The 16,472-nt window shown below is 49.4% G+C and overlaps 2 protein-coding genes across 6 annotated transcripts in view; one reads left to right on the forward strand and one right to left on the reverse strand.

Annotated features, from left to right (window-relative positions):
* LOC105189402 (hemicentin-1) overlaps positions 1-16,472 on the forward strand; it is a 194,145-nt gene that overhangs the window by 130,305 nt on the left and 47,368 nt on the right. For all 4 annotated transcript variants that reach the window (XR_003113175.1, XR_003113173.1, XM_025300545.1 and 1 more), the window contains exon 2: positions 14,615-14,742. Coding sequence is in view for 2 of the 4 variants with exons in the window: in XM_025300545.1 (XP_025156330.1) it covers positions 14,615-14,742 (128 nt within the window). In the remaining 2 variants the exon portion in view is untranslated. The remainder of the gene's footprint in view (positions 1-14,614; positions 14,743-16,472) is intronic.
* The window catches only part of LOC109504429 (uncharacterized), a 64,577-nt gene continuing 49,153 nt past the window's right edge, over positions 1,049-16,472 (reverse strand). Inside the window, exon 3 of one of the 2 annotated variants that reach the window (XM_019844245.2) lies at positions 1,049-1,183. In XM_019844245.2, the coding sequence (XP_019699804.1) occupies positions 1,060-1,183 (124 nt within the window). In that variant the 3' untranslated portion in view covers positions 1,049-1,059. Of the gene's footprint in view, positions 1,187-16,472 lie in introns of both variants that reach the window. The other variant, XM_019844241.2, reaches the window with a different exon arrangement.

Here is a 16,472-nt window from a genome sequence, read left to right on the forward strand (position 1 = left end):
AGAGAGGGGGAGGGGAGCGAGCTTAAGAATTAAATCATCGAATTCCGCGCGTCTCGGCGGCCGTGGCTGGCGCGCAATCAGCTAAAAGCGACTGGATTGCGTGCGATGATGAGGCCAGATCGATAAATCGGTCGACGCGGCGTAGCGTGGCGCGCAATCACTTAAAATCGCTCGTTATCTTAATCACGCGAAATACTTGACAATGCGCGGCGTATAATTAAATCTCTCGCGGAATCGCACATCACTCGGCTTCTCCCATGCGAACTGGCCCCATGGCAGCAGCGACGACCGCGATAGTAGCGCATTCGTAAAATTAAATGACGCGTAGTCCGCTGTGCTGCGCGATGCCGACTGTAGAATTCGGGACGCATTAAACCGGAATTTCTCGGGAGAGCCGCGGAAAAGTACGACGCTGCAGTTTTGCGGCTGTGTACGACGCAAGCTTCCTCTCTCTCTCTCTCTCTCTCTCTCTCTCTCTCTCCCCCCCTTTCCTTCTCTCTGTCTCTCAGTTTCCCAAGCCACCCCGACGTCGAGTCCTTCGACAACGAAGGCGCAGCCACAATCCCGAAAATATCGAAACAACCCGCGGGAGGTCTCGAGATACGGAGCGACGATGTGTGTTCTCATCCGATATACATGATTAAATTTCTAGGACGCGCAATGTCAATTAATTATTCGCGTTACGTCACGCACGACGTGCTCTCGGATTGATGACAACACGGTCGCGACGGGAGCAACGACGATCGCGCGGCGACGACGAGCGTGTACTCTCCAGCCAGCCCGAGCTGAGATTTTGGTTTCGTGTTAACAGATTAAAAATTTATTACGCAGACCACATTGTCCTAAATGGCATTTTTTGTTCGTGTTAGATTTCCCCTGAGAAGGACTTCTATAACATGAGTATATTTAATACAAGCATACAGGGATAGAAATGGATCGTCAAGTTTTTTTCTTTCTTCATCTGTCTCTTTGTTACTTACATTTTTTATCAGCGTTGGGGAAAGAGAGAAACGTACACACATGAAATGTATATCTTTATTATTTCATAATGTCGCGGCACTACCGTGCTTCATGCAACTGGAACACACGATGCATCGTTACTCCTGTGCTTACGCGTCCTGCACCCTCCATCCAGGCTTTTAAAGTCCAGCGTCCTGCTCCTAGCTGCCTCGTCATGACATTCCTGCTGTCACATCATAATACAATTTGAACGGAAAGAAAAAAAATACAACACATGTTAATTACGCACAGGACGTCGTCGCGAGAGAGTCGAATAACGTTTCAAGAGAGGATGAAGAGATTTTAAGAGGCTAAGATTGCACAGACAATTGGACGATCAACGCGTGAATATCGACGGACGATTTCGCCCGCGGCGTGAACTGTCGCCGCTATCGCCTCCTCTCGCGACTCTTTATCCTTTCGTTTTTGTCGTCGCTCTGCAGGAATTTGCGTAATTGAATCAGCACGAGCTATTTTCGTTACATCACATCTTTGGAGGTAAGGGAATATCACGTCTTCGGAAAGGGAAGAGGCGGGTGAGGGAGAGGGAGGAAGAGTAGCAATCAACATCTACGGGGCTTTTCTTTTTCGCGTGTACATTTTTACCGACGTCGTACTGCGAATGAGAGAAGCGAGAGGCGAATTCTCTAGCTGGCGGAGTGGAACTTTTGCTCGCGTGTCCTCTCATTGAGAGGACGCCATTATCTTCCTGGCTTACCTGGCGATTCAGCAGGTCGCCTAAAATTAAACGCGTCACGTCCGAGTGTTCCTCTGTTTTTTTTCTCCCTCCCTCGGCCCGTCGAATTCACGATGTAAGCGCACGCTCGCGCTCCGTTCGACTGTTTTTCTCGCCATTGCGATTACCTGCCCGCGATCGGGAAAATGCTTTCCCATTGACAGATTTATTATCGTCATTCAAATTTGCGGCACTCACGCCAGCCGGAACCGCGATGTAAATTCTTACCAACCAAACAAGTAAATCCTTCTCACTTAACGTTCGCGCGTACTCGCCGTCGATCGGTCGGCAGGAAAATGCAGCTTGCGTTCGAGAGGGAGGGGAAAAGGAGAGGAGATCGGATGAATGTGCTTCCTTGATTTATTCCTTCTTTCTTTCTGTCCTCCCTTCGTTTGTTCGTAGCTTCTCCTGCAAGAGAAGAAGAAGAAACTCGACAAGTATCGCGTACTCGCCGACACTTCGTTCCGCATTCGTGAAATCTCTATGACGAATGATCTCCGCGAATCTGATCGGGGGCGGTGCGCACTAACACGCGGCGGAGAGCGTATCTTCTCTTCGCCGGGCAAAATGCTTTAGCTTTTGCGATGCGCGAAACGTCCGTGGTGATTAAAAGTATATTAATAAAGATACGTCGATAACACCTTTGCGCGATTTCAAGCGCATTAAAGTATCCCGCGGAAGAAATTTCTCCGGTACTATCTTTATAACTATGAATGAGACAGGCATAAAGAAAGAGAGAAGGGCGAGGGAGGGAGGGGGGCAATACGAGTATAATTAATTGAGTTCAAAGACAACATGCGCAAAAACGAGACGAACATACATTGATTGTATTAACGAGAGAATAATCAATGTACTGTGTCGGACTAATTCGTGTTAAATTTCGTATGGCAGCGGGTATTAATTAAAATCCTGTGAACCGAGAACATCGACGCGATCTATTATTACACGCATTCCATTCGCCCCGCTGCCGTCGCGATATCGATTCGCACGGAAATTGTCTTTCGATTGCGGACAAAAACGGAAAGAAGGGGGTAGAGGAGGAGAAAGAAAGAGAAACAAAAATAAATTCGAAGGCAAAGTGGTAACGCGTACATTCGTGCTACGAGAGAGAGAGAAAGAAAGAGAGACGCGCAACACGAAATCCCGTGTTTCCGCGGACAAAGCAGTTTAATTGACCGATTAAATATCATTCGCGCAAACCGAATAATATAGTAAAAGAATAACTCGCGGGAAATCAGCGCGCGGAAAAATTGCACAGTAACGTTCCGCTAACCGCCCGATGGCCCGCAATTCAACACGATTAACGTGAATTTAATTGTTACACGTCTCTCGATCGCGCTCGGGGAATGGGGAAAGGAGCAGGTGGAGCGGCAGGAGAGGGCTGGTTAGGAGAGACGGCAGGGGGGTGGGGTAGAGCAGGAGTTCGGAAAATTTATCGAGCGATATCGCGGAAGAGCCGCTTAAATCTTGTTAATTTCCATCCGGACGTATAAACGCGTTTCGCATTGCGTCGCGTCTCGCAGCCCGTTTTCGTATCTTGCTTTTGCGCCGGCATAACGACCGCAACGTAGAAATACCGAAGCTCGGCCGCAAGTGGACCACCTAATGCCGCCAATACGAGCAATTTCACGCCAAACGGCCCTCGACTCAATTCGGTTTCGATTGTGTGCTCACCGATTACAAAGCAATTACAGCCGTCTCTCGCGGCCAGCGAATAAAGAGCCGGTCTTTTTGACATCGCTGACGCTAACGCAATTTGTTCCTGATTGGTGATCGCGCAGAAATTATGGACCGACGGGTTCTTATTAAAATGTCAAACGGTCGGCGCTTTTTGAACGGGTGGCTGCTGCGGCGCGAGGGGAAAGAAACGACGAATAGAAACACGCAGAATCCGTGCAAATCACAATTGTCGAGAGCGAGAGAGAGAGAGAGAGAGAGAGAAAAACATACGAACAGAAGAGAGAGAGAGAGAGAGAGAGAGAGAGAGAGAGAGAGAGAGAGAGAGAGAGAGAGAGAGAGAGAGAGAAAGGGAGAGGGAGCTTGCGCAAGCTCCCTCGTCCGTAATAATACGAACGAGGCAGTTCGCGCAACGGCTGTTCGATCCGTCGGTTTTCAAGGCGGTTTTTTTGCGGCCCAGAATGAACTCTCAAGTTCGCGCGATGCAGCAAAGTGCATTATACATCGCCAGCGGCGCGAGTATATCTTAGCGTAGCTCGTAAAACTTGCTGCGCAACCCGGCGTTGTTAAGCGGTGTATTAAAGCGGCGGGACACAGATTTTAATACAGTCCGGAATTTAAGCGGACGCCATGGAGATAAAGACACAACGACGACGACGACGACGACGACGACGACGACGACGACGACGACGACGACGACGACGACGCTATTGTGTGACACTCCTTTTTCAGAACACGGGAATGCGCCGTGCTCGACATTACTAATTAACGCCACCCCCGCAGCGCAGCGTCCTAACTACCGCAGTTTCTGCTGGTTACTTATATTCGCCGTTGAATATTTCCTAAGATCTGCCGCGGATTATCCCCTTAGGGAAACGTCCGAAAATCCACATCCAACTTTCTCGCCTCGTGCGAAAAAGAGAGGAGACTCGGAAACCGCGACGCGGTTCGTTACACCGCCGGCGGATGAAATTGTTTAAACGGCCGGCGGGCTCCCGAAAGCGCACTTGTGGGATCGATAATTTTTACAAGGGGTAAAAGTACGCCGCAGAGGACTGCGTTCTCTAACGTTAACGCTCTCGTCTGTCTTTTGGCCGCTTAACGAAAATCATCGGTCGCGACAAAAAAGTCATCGGACCTTCACGATTCTAAGTTTTCGGAAGTGTTTGAATAAGTAGTGTTTATTTATTGTTATCGTATTCACTCTCTCTTTCTCTCTCTCTCTCTCTCTCTCTCTCTCACAAGATGTGACTACAATAATTATAAATGTTAAGCTCAATTACACATGTTACACAATCAAATATTATAATAAGATATGTCGTCGTTTAGCTTATAATCTATTAAACATGAACTAGACGCAATTTGGCTTTAGAGAAAAATTGCAACTTCTGCTCCAAGTATCGTAATTTTAATCCGGTGGCAAAAGGTAGATGTAATTTACATTTACATTTAAATGAGACTTAGTCGAGAATGAAAGAAATACTTTGTCCCTCGGAAGGATACATCATTTTGTTTTTTTATACTTTTTTATACTATTTCAGATATTCTAAGGTAGTAGCTTAATCTCGTTTCCACATATTTTCGATTTCGCCCTCTCTTTTTCTCCCGTTCCCTTCCCTGTCTCTTCGTCGCGACGCGTTCTTTCAAGGATAAAAGCTGCATAAGAGAGATCCTACGGGTACGTTAAACGTCTTGACGGCGCGCAAAGTGCTCGGGTTGTGTATTCCTTCGGCATCACGCGGAGGAGTCATGCTTGCGACCTCCGTGCTCTGAAAGGGCTCTCTCTCTCTCTCTCTCTCTCGCTGTTTCTCCCTTTCTTTCTTCCTCTTCTTTTTTGCCACTTTGCTCGTGTGAGAAAGAGGAAAGACAGTGTGGTGAATGTCGGTGGAAAAGGAGACGAGAGAGAGAGAGAAAAGGGAGGGAGGGAGAGAGAGAGAGAGAGAGAGAGAGAGAGAGAGAGAGAGAGAGAGAGAAAGGGCGCGTTGAAGAGCGAAAAGAGGAGCCCCGCGAAAGATGCGGAAAGATTAACGAGCTGTTGTGGGTGCGTTTTACACGCGTCCTGTATGTACCCCCGAGGGGCTCTTAATGCGATTCGCGGCGCCTCGCAAGAAAAGGAGAAGGGATTTGAATACGAACCTCATCCGAATCAAGAGGGGTTGGAGATGGAGGCAGCACAGGGAGACGCCTGAAGGGCGAGGTATGCACAACGATCGAGCTAATCGGCGATCTAAATCGTCGGTCTCTCGAAGGTTCTTTCGCCACGACGTGTCACCCGTTCGTTTTTTAACGCCGCGTTATCCTCCGCATTATGATTTCTTCTTTATGTCGCGGCGATGATACGCGCCGACAATGGCAAATCGTATCTGCCTGCCTTGGATGAGGATTTACGTTCTACACGTCCGGCACGGTCCATCCGTCGCACTCTTCAATAAAACGCATCACGCGCGTGCGACGAAGTTTAATAGAGAAATATTGCCGTAAAAGGAAATGCGCGCGCAGAGTGACGGTAGGCAGGCAGGTAGGTACGACGTAAATTATTTCGGCGGTCGATACATCACTCGGCTTTTTGCCTTACGTTTTACTCGCGTCTGTAACTATGACGGATATAACGGCGCATCCCGGTTAATGTATCTCGCGCGGAGAAACTTCGTCGTTAGCGTCGCGAACGTGGTGCAATCGTATGTGGTACCCTGGAGTGTCGCAATGTCGCCGTATCGCTGAATTAATATCCGACGTGAGCGAGAGTAATTGCGCGGAGTGTATTTGCCCGGCTTGTCCTCCGGGTTTTGAGTGTTCTTTTCGGACCCGCGTTAAAGAAATGGGAGAAACAGAAAGGGGCCGAGGAGACTCAAGTGTCTTAGAAATCGGAATTTTCGGCGTGCGAATTTTATTACCAGGCAACTGCAAGTCGAGTCGGATCGACGGCCTGACGTGGGAATTTCAAGGGGCTAGAAAGCAGTGAATTTTAGATTACACAGTCATTTATATATGAAAGTCTTCTCGCGGCTATCGAAAGATTGCTTCAACGCGGATGTAATTCTGCTTTTGACGAGAAGAGATAATTTAAAAAATCTGACGCGGTAAGTATACGAGCAGAGATGAATCGGGTTGTAATCGCGCTGATTTCCAGCTTGTTTCTGCACAAACAAGAAATCGACAGAACAGCGGAAAGTCGCTGAAAAGAATTAGGCCAGTTGGCTCGTCATACACAGTCCCGAAGTGGACTTTGTTTAATTCGATTTGAATCGGGCATTTTTTGCACAGCGTGGACATCTCTCTTTCATAGAGTTGCCGTCTCCAGTCATCGGATATATTAGCAAAATATGAACGGGAAGCCTTCTCCTCCCCCTCGCCCGCCTCATTTGCGTAGTCACCGTTGTCAAATATTGTCACATCGCGTTATCCTACATTAATTTATATACGAAGACTCGAGCAAATGCGCAAACCATCGAGGGCCGTGTTATTATTTTCGCTTGTTTATTACAGATATTTATTGCAGTCGTTAAAGCCACGTGCTGTCAGTAGCAGCGAGTACGTCGCATTACGTCGCGCCGTCGCGTTACATTATACATCTGCCAGGCATAATCCTGAAAACAGCGTGTTCCGGGACGTCCGCGCGCACGCACGCACGCACGCACGCACACGCACGCACGCACGCACGCACGCACGCACGCACGCACGCACGCACGCACGCACGCACGCACGCACGCACGCACGCACGCACGCACGCACGCACGCACGCACGCACGCACGCACGCACGCACGCACGCACGCACGCACGCACGCACGCACGCACGCACGCACGCACGCACGCACGCACGCACGCACGCACGCACGCACGCACGCACGCACGCACGCACGCACGCACGCACGCACACGCTGTAAATATTACAGCGTGTCGCAGGGCTCACGTTCGCTGTAAATCTGGAGTGTCGCCTTTGTTTCTCGCTCACGATTAATTATTAACTGACAGCCGCGCGAAGCACCGATGCTAACAGCCGTACGGATGTTCGTCGCCGGGCTTACGCAAGCTGCGTGTCGAATCACCGATATGATTGCCCGATGACGATGACGTCCCGGCAAACAGCAGCATTGTAAAACCAGCTGGCACGGTTTATATTGATCCACCCTCACCCCCGTTGTCCCTTCTGGCTCCCCTTCGGCTTTTCGCATCCGCAGAACGACGTTTGATTTGGCGACGAACGTGGATCACTCTCGGCTCTATTAAACATTTCATGCGCGCGCTCCCTCTCTTCTTAATCTGCGATTACCGTTTGGGAAAGTGAAGAAGAATAAAGTTTTCATCGTGTGGATGCAAGAGAACGCCCGTGCGTCACTTTTGCGTGATTGCTTGAGGACGAACGAATTCCGAAAAAGAGTTCCGAAGACACCCTCGGCGTTAAACGCGGTCGCGCAAGCGTGAAGCTCCGTTTTTCTCGTTTGGAAGCCGCGTGTAACGTTATTCCAATTTCTCAGCGTTCACAGAAACATTCAGCGTGGAATATTCGGCCGCGAGATGAACGGAAAGTGTCTGTGCCGCCCGCGATAAAAGAAAATGAGGGAAAAAGACGCGGACAAAATTATAGTTTCGTTGGTGATATTCGAATTCTGCCTGCGAATTTTTCCCGCGCGAGTCACGCTTGAGTCTCGCGAATACTGACAAATATCACGTCGCCGCGGTTTTCCCGTCGCGCGAAATTGCGGGAAAGGACGAACGGACAAGGAAGAAATAAACACACGGGACGATTGACGCGCCGCATCTCGATACTCGCACGAATGAAGCTTGCGCGTTGCGAAGTTGGTTTTTTCCATCACGGAGAGGTGCGCTCGTCCCGCTGCGGAGGCACGTCAGGGTCTCCTCAGCATTTCACGCTCTCTCAGTCCCGTCTGTTCGTTACAACCCTCCTCTACCCGGTCCTCCACCCGTTAACCCTCTGCGAACTCGACGTGAGCGCGAAACTCCGACAAGGTTCCGCGGCAATCGCGCGTGTCGCAAGCAACTCGCGGCGAACTTTTCTTACATCCGGGATTTCTGCGTCAACGTCGACCGGCAGCCACACACGAGCCCGCGAGTTTTTAACCGCGACGACACGCAGAAATATTTCTCGCGCGTGGCCAGCGAGCGTCCCCGGCGTTACTCGTGATTCATAAGAGCAGCTCGTGACAAGCGAGTTCACCGACTTTTCTTCTTCCCCTCTCTCTCTCTCTCTCTCTCTCTCTCTCCCTCTTCCCCTTTTTCTCTCTTTTTTCTCGTTTTCTCGTCCTTTCGTCGAGCATCAAGTAGAAAAACCATGCAATTACAACCGTGCAAGCGACGAAACGTAATTCTTAACCGTCACGCGCAAACCCGAGCGTCAAGTATTCGAATATTCCGCGGGATATGCCGTGAGATCCATCGCGCTTTTCCTTGCAGATTTTCCCTCCCTCTTTTTCATCGGAGGAGATTCTCTCTCTCTCTCTCTCTCGAGGACAGTCGCAATCGATATCCTCTTATTGGCAGCCTTATTGCGGCAGCCCCAAGAGTTTTACATCGAGGGACGAAAGCGCGACCGGCGGAGCGAGAGCGTGTTTGTTTTTCACGGTGAAAGCGCGGCCGCCCAGCGCAATATTTTCTAGCGCGAGTGCGGAATTCGCGAAAATGCCCGACGTATAATTTATGTCGTTGTCGCAGCCGCGCGCGTACGCCGCCGCATTATCCGATATTCGACAGCCCCGTTTCATCCTTCACGTTCGGCCGTATTTAAATGCGGCCTGCACGTGCGCGCGGCAACACACGGACACGCACACGCACACGCACACACAGACATGCGTCGCCGCGCTGCGGCCATATAAACCTTATCTTGATTAAACGTCAGCATCGGCCGATCGATATCCGGCTGCGCATTTCCCAAAAGTTCTTTCGATTATTGTCCATCGGCGACGCTTAGTGCCGTCGATATCGGCGAGCGCGCGATAACAGGCGCGCTCACGTTTCCGCCGACGCGTGCTATTCGCTTTTCCGCGCCTGCATTTTTCACGAGACGATCGTGTTGAGGCGCGACCATGTAATTGGCCCGTTAACCGACACCGTTCCCATTTGAGGAGAGCGAAAGGGAAAAAAGAAACAAATCGTCAATTGCCAGCGTTCGTTACGCACACGCGTAGCGCGCGCGCGATGCAATTTGGGTCGCTTGATTAATTGCGCGTGGGAAATTTTTTACGCAACGCCGCGGGACATAACCTACCTACCGGCCCGGCGAATTCGCCGTCGGCCGATGTGGCCGTATCTTATCGGTGATACACTGTTCTTCGTTAATCGTGCTTCTTCCCGCCGCTCGTTATCGGCTTAATTTCGACGCGGCTGATAATAATGCGGACACACCGAGCGAATATTGAATTTCCGCGCGCGCTCCCGTCCGATTGCCCGCGTTGGTTTAATTTTCCATGCCGCCGCGAAGCGCCGGCGATACTCCGCGTCGTGAACGGACGTGCTGCGTTGCAATAAAATATCGCCGGTAACACGTTGGGCGCGGTCGCTTAATTGATATGATTTTAATTCGTCGGGCGCGCGAATTAATGTGATTTTACCTCGCCCGCCGCGTTTCCCTCGAGAACCGCCCATTCCTGCCCGCTTCCCGATTCGACCTTCGAAGGAGCGAAGGAGATCCGTTGAGGGGAACACACGCTCGTGTGATTTATCCGCGAGCATTATCCGCGAGACTTATTCCGTCTATTAAGTTACGTTTATTTAATGGAATCTTGCGTGGGGTCGCGCAGGCTGAGATAAATAACGCGCAGAGCGCAGGACGCAGACAGGAAAGAGTAGCGGTGTGTTTTTAGATCCTTCGGCGTCCGTCTGGCGGGCGAAACTGCTGTTATTCCGCAGCTCTCTCTCTCTCTCTCTCTCTCTCTTTCTCTCTTTCTCTCTTTTTCTCCCATTCCCTCGCGCTTGCGAATATCGGTCGTGCGCGCAAAGCAAATTTGCGGCGCCGCCGAAACTTTTTTTCACCCCCCTCCCTTCTCGGCGGGGAGATACGTTTGAAGATCGGGCGATCGGGGTCGCGGGACGACATTCACATCGCCCTGGCATGGAATTGCAAACAAAGTTAACGAATCGAGTGTGGCGGAGCCGTTCGTGCCAAGTCCGCTCCGAGAGTCCGCTGAATTAGAGAGCGATCTGTTCTCCTTCCTGCTGTTATTCGACATCAGCGAGAAATATTTTGCGCATACGGCAAAGCGAGAGCGAGCGAGCGGTGTGGAAAATCCTCGAGATGTATCGTGCGAATTTTAATAAATAATATCGTCATCATCATCATCACACGGGGTAATGCATACACAATAGAAGGAAATGCCGCGTCCGAGGATATTTTGGTTACATTGAAAATTAACACGCCTTGTTAATTCGCTATTTTCAGCGTTTTATTTAGACTCTCCTGCGAGCTGTTATTTATCTTTTTTCTGAAAGGCAAATATTTCAGCAAAAATGAATGACTCGATTTACTATTTAATTCGATCGCGATCGTTGCGGAGAATAATTTTGTTTTCTTTTTTAAGTTCGATGCGTCGTCTGCTAACGAGACACAAGTTTTCTAGCGATCGTTGTAGAAAATATTTTTTTGTTTTTTTTTCTTTTTTTTTTTCGTTAAGTTCAATACGTCGCCTGCTAACGAGATGCAAGTTTTCTCGTGATCGTTGTGGAAAATATTTTTTTTTGTTTTTTTTTTAAATTCGATACGTCGCCTGCTAACGAGACACAAGTTTCCTCGCGGTTAGTCAGTCATTCATTAAGAGAGTGCTGCAACGTCGAAAGATCACGTACGTACACATCTGTACATACACACCGAAAATGTGTTTTATCGCTTTGTTTCTTAACGTCGTATTACATTTGTTCTCACCCAACTCCCTACCTACCTATCTACATACCTACGGGCTACCTTAATTTTTGAAAAATGAATTTATTAGACCGTGCGCGCGCGGGCACTCTATTTCCGCAAAAATGAGATGTATTCTGCAACGCGAGCGAAGTTAGTTACCCGCGTTCAGAGTTGCAGTACATTATACCTGACATACTGCAAGAATTTATGATACATCTTTCCACAGCGTATCTCTATCGTTTTTTTTTTTTACGTCAGCGAAAATATGTCCGTTCTACATTACACTTTCTACCCCCTTTTCTGCTATTTCTCCCTCTCTCTTTGTCCTTCCCCTTTGTCTCTCTTTAGAAATTGAACGCATCAAATAGGGAATCAATGAAACCACGCGTCATTAGAGATCGCGAAAAGTGCTCTTACGAATTTCTCGCGCAGCTTCCGAACGAACAACTTTACAACGCCGATCCTCGCTTCCTTCTAGCTGCGACCAGATGCCGCGTGTTACTGCTAAGATTTGCATTAATTTTTTGTGTCTCTCTGCTCTCTGCACTCTGCTTTTGCTTCGTCGAGCGCTTCTACAGGACGACATGCTTTGGAAATGAAAACGACCCATCGCTCTAATTGATCGTTTGATCGACCAAGAAAACAAGTCCCAAGTTAATTAAATCGCTAAACGCTCTAATCAGTCGCTCTCAATAGACTTATCTATAATCGCTATGCGCTTTGCACACGGACGGAAAAACGGTACTCACCGAGTCACGCCCACGCGAAGACGAGCAAGAACGATTTCAATTCGCTTCCGCCGACATCCCCTCCGCGACGCCGCGCGGTAATTTGTCCGTATCTGTTTGACTTCGCTCGAGACTGCAGTCGTAATTATTATTGCAGATAGAAAGCGCTGCAATTTCGGTCCAAGTGTATTTGCACGGCGCGCGGGCGCTTACGCGCTCGCGCGAAGTACAGCTCGTCGCCTCCGACGTACAAACACAATTAACGACCGGAGCGTGTGCGAGCGGGCGGGCGGGCGGGGGACGGGCGCGCGCGCGCGCGAAGCGCCAAGCCTCGAATTTACTTTACGGAACCTGTTGCGGAGGTCCTTGAGTTTTGCCTTATTCGCCGTCATTTTCTCGAGCCACGTCGCCAGCTTCTGTCAGCCTCGCCGGCGCGCCGGTAACGTCTGATGACTACGACAAGGACGTCGTCGTCGTCGTCGTCGTCGTCGTCGTCGCCGCCGCCGCCGCCGCCGCTGCCGCCACGCGACGATTACACGACGCGCTCGTAATTAAACTCCGCGCGATCGGGAGCCGCCATTTCGGCTTAATCGTTGAGGTGAGATATTATAATGAATCGCGGAGTATTCGCAGGTAGCGTCGAACTTTGATAACTATGTAGCAGCCCGATGTAGCGCGTTATTCTGAAGTGATAATCCCGTCAATAGATTTACGTCTCATTTCACGACGGTGGTGAGACGTACCTCTCGTTGGCAGTAGAGCAAATTTCATTTGATAGGACAAGCTGAAGAAAGAGAGAGAGAGAGAGAGAGAGAGAGAGAGAGAGAGAGAGACATCTTTACCAATAAGAAACGATATCGACATATCCTGAAATATGTTTCTTCATAAAAATGTTTTACTGTCATGCATCGGCGAGCTTTTTTAGTCTGCTCTTTTCGCCTTTGAGTTTGTCGAATTTTGTGACAAGGATAGATGAATTTATAGAAGCCGTAAATAAATGTCTCTGCGCGATCTGATTCCGAGGTAGTGCCAACACCTCGTGAATTAACGTCGACAAATAAATCTCGACAGACAAGAGTGGTAATTTACGTACACGTATACGCGCCGCGATGTTTCTTACAATCGTACTTTAGCTTTGCCGGATTTATCATACAAGGCATGAAAATGTCACGAAGCGCAACGACATTATTAAACGCGAAAGGCAGTTTTTCTTTCGCGTTTGTAAATACTGCCGCAGTGCTCGTCGAACCGCGAGTTGCATGCGCGCGCTGTTAATTTTGCAAAGTTATTTCTGCGAGCCACGCGCGACGCGGCAGCGCGTTTTATTAATCATCTCTGCGCCGGTGAAAAATTGAATTTTTAACGCTGCAATCCGACAAAAAGCGTACGTTGCGATCCTGAAATTTTCACCGGAAGCCGCGCAAAGCGACAACACGTTCGTGTATCACATTTTCCCCAACCGGTACAAAATTGACGTATTTATGGCTAATTCTCCGCGTTAGTGTTCTTTTCAGCAGTTTAATCTTCCCATATATATTAACTTCATTCCGGTTTATAATTACGCTGCGTTCTTTCTACGACAGTTTTGCGTGAAACATAAAATTCTTAAACAATTTTTTCTTCCCAACATTTTATAAATACTTTTCTCCCTCCCCCTCCTCCCTCTCTTTCTCTCTCGTTCTCCCTTTCTCTTTTTAAAATTTATATTCATGAAGAGGAGAAATTAGTTATGTATACGCGAAATAAATAAATGAATGCGCCAGATGTAAATTCGTGTGAATTTTCAGGACTACGTAGCTGCGAGTGTTCCATTCATTATATATAAACTTTCCATCTTTTTTAAATTATGTCTCAGCTAAAATTTTTCGACGGCAGGTATCGATGGGATTATAATTTACCCATCGCGGGCTTCGAGATTATTTCCTAGTTGCATGAAATTTCAGTGTGTCTGTATGCGATTTGTCGCATATAGACACACTGAAATCCGATTTATTTTCTCTCATCCGTAAAACACTACCGGAGCAACGAAGAAATAATTAACGTCGGCTAACGAGACGCGATTAATGCCAGCGAATATACACAAGTTCGCGTGCATCGTCGCATCGGAGTCGTCGCCGTCGCGTCTGCCGTCATTCGATTAGCGCTAAATACAATTTATCGGCAAACTTAAAAGGTGAAAACTGAAGATCGTAGCTTAGAGCAGGCCGAGTTAAATGAGTTTACGAAGTTGCGAATTAAATAACAACTTTAACGAGGTTGCAGCCAGTCTTTAACGCCTAGCTAAACCATCCCTATATCCCACCCCACCCTCTTTGCCTCTCTATCTGCACCCCCGGATCGGCCGGAGAAACGAAATTCTCCCCTGCCGCTTTCCCCTTCTTTCCTTTTACTCCTCGCTACCCCCTTCCGCTTTTTTTCCTTTTCGCACGGAGAACAACGTTTCTCCTTCCATTGATCAATGGAGCGGTGGCGCGGGCGGAATGAAAAACAAAGCGTAGGCTCGCACGCAGCGCGTCGCAGTCGCGCGTGTATTTTTAACAACCGTCCGCGAATTACGCATCTCTCTAACGACGCGACGCGCGCATATGGAGTTTCATTCGCCCCTGTATTATTGCTTGCAGTTTGCCGCGGCATCCAGCAGTTCGAGGACGAGCCGCAGTACACCGAGGTCAATCCCGGCCAAGACGCGAAGCTGGTGTGTCGAGTCCTTGGGAAGAGGGGACAATGCATTTGGCAGAAGGATCAAAAGGTAAACGGTTGCTACTTATTCGGAAGAGGTTCGGTGCTTTTCGAGCAGGGCGACGCGAGAAACATATCGAGCCGGTCGAAAAATCCGTTTCACTTCGCCGTCCTCGACGATAAATCAATAATCAGTCATCTTCGACGACGGGATAATCCCTTTGCACTCCGAACGCAACGCGTCGAATTGTCCTTTAAGAAGGAGCCTCGAGAGACCAGAAGAGCGGGAGACTGGCTGAAAAAGTCGAAGCGAACTTCTCGACTGACCCGGAAGCTGCACGATGAGGGAGACCGGTTCTCCATTGTTATCTATCAGCCGCCGCGAGACGCGGCTGCCGCATCCTTATTTATCAAAAGATCGCAATAACCGCAGAGAGCTCGTCGAGTTCGCGTTCTCGTTAGCAGTCGAGGACGAAAAACAGCGCGGCCCGAGTTCACGAGAGCAGCTAACAGAGCGGCCGAAAATTTAGCTCGCCGTTTATACTTCACAGGAAATAGCGAGGCGCGCGAGAAACGATCTTACGTGCCGCCGCGTTCCTGCGCTCGCGTGAAATTGCAACTCTCCCTTGTCTCGTCATTCGCATACGAATCCGCAGCGTTCGTGAGCGAGTCGTGAAAATGGAATGAGCTCGAATCGATATAGGAGGCAGCGGCCGCGCGTATATTTTTGCGTGGATTGCAACGCGAAAGGCTGTTCTCCAGCGGAACAACCGGAACCTCGCTACGCACAGGAGCGGCGAATTAACGCGCTCGCGCTAGGTGCGATTGTGAAAATGGAAAAATTGAAAACACAACGAACAACATCCGAGCCTGGCAGAAGGAGCCGCGACTCGGTTGCACACGCGCACATGTTGTGTGTGTGTGTGTGTGTGTGTGTGCTGTATCGTAACTCAGGGTATTTCATCGCTCCCGCTCCTCTAAGCCCGCGGCGATCGACTTTTCCCTGTTCGCCGTACGAGCGCGCGTAAACTTTCAGATAAGTTTGTCCTGGCCGGAAGTGGACGTTACAGGACGCTCGACGATAAACGTTCGCTCGTTCGTCCGTTCGCTCGCCTCGTCGTGGGAGGTCCAAAGAGAAGAGGAAACCCAGCCGCGCGTCTGAAACTTCCGCGGAACTCCGCGACATTGTTCGCCGACTAAGTTTCAAACCGGCGTGGCGCAGATAATTTTCGTCCACCCTATTGTCCATTGTTATTGTCGTTTATTCTTGCTTAACGATTTCTTCTCTCGCGGTCGGTTCGCGCGGGTGGCCAGCACCGGCTCTGGCAAACGGAAGCGCGGAGAGTACTTCGAGAGACTTGTGCGATCGAACCGTCTACTGAAAAACAGTCGAGCAAGGACGTAATCTACAAGTTTTATAAATAGAGTCGACTCGTGGAAACGACTCGAAAAATCGAGGACCTCGCTCTCCGTTAAACCCGTCAAACGAGGGACTACGAGGAAGAGCCCTTCTGGAGAAAGTCGGAGACGAGGATGATGGAATCCATAATTTGTCAGAGAATCCATAATTCCTCAATGCTGACGTCAATGATCGCTCTTGACTGGAATTTCCACGGACGATCGAACTCCTCACGGTCAGCATCGCTCCCGCGGTCCTACGATAGTCGCAAGTTTCACCATCAACAAATTGTCGTATTGCCTCGCTCATGGAGGAGGAGGATGAATTTCAGTCGCGCCACTTAAACGCGCAGCAGTCAAGCACGCAGCCCTTGTAACAAAACTGGGTTAATACGATACCTT

This window comes from Harpegnathos saltator, unplaced genomic scaffold (assembly GCF_003227715.2).
Source record: "Harpegnathos saltator strain DR-91 unplaced genomic scaffold, Hsal_v8.6 scaffold374, whole genome shotgun sequence".
Taxonomy (NCBI): Eukaryota; Metazoa; Arthropoda; class Insecta; order Hymenoptera; family Formicidae; genus Harpegnathos; species Harpegnathos saltator.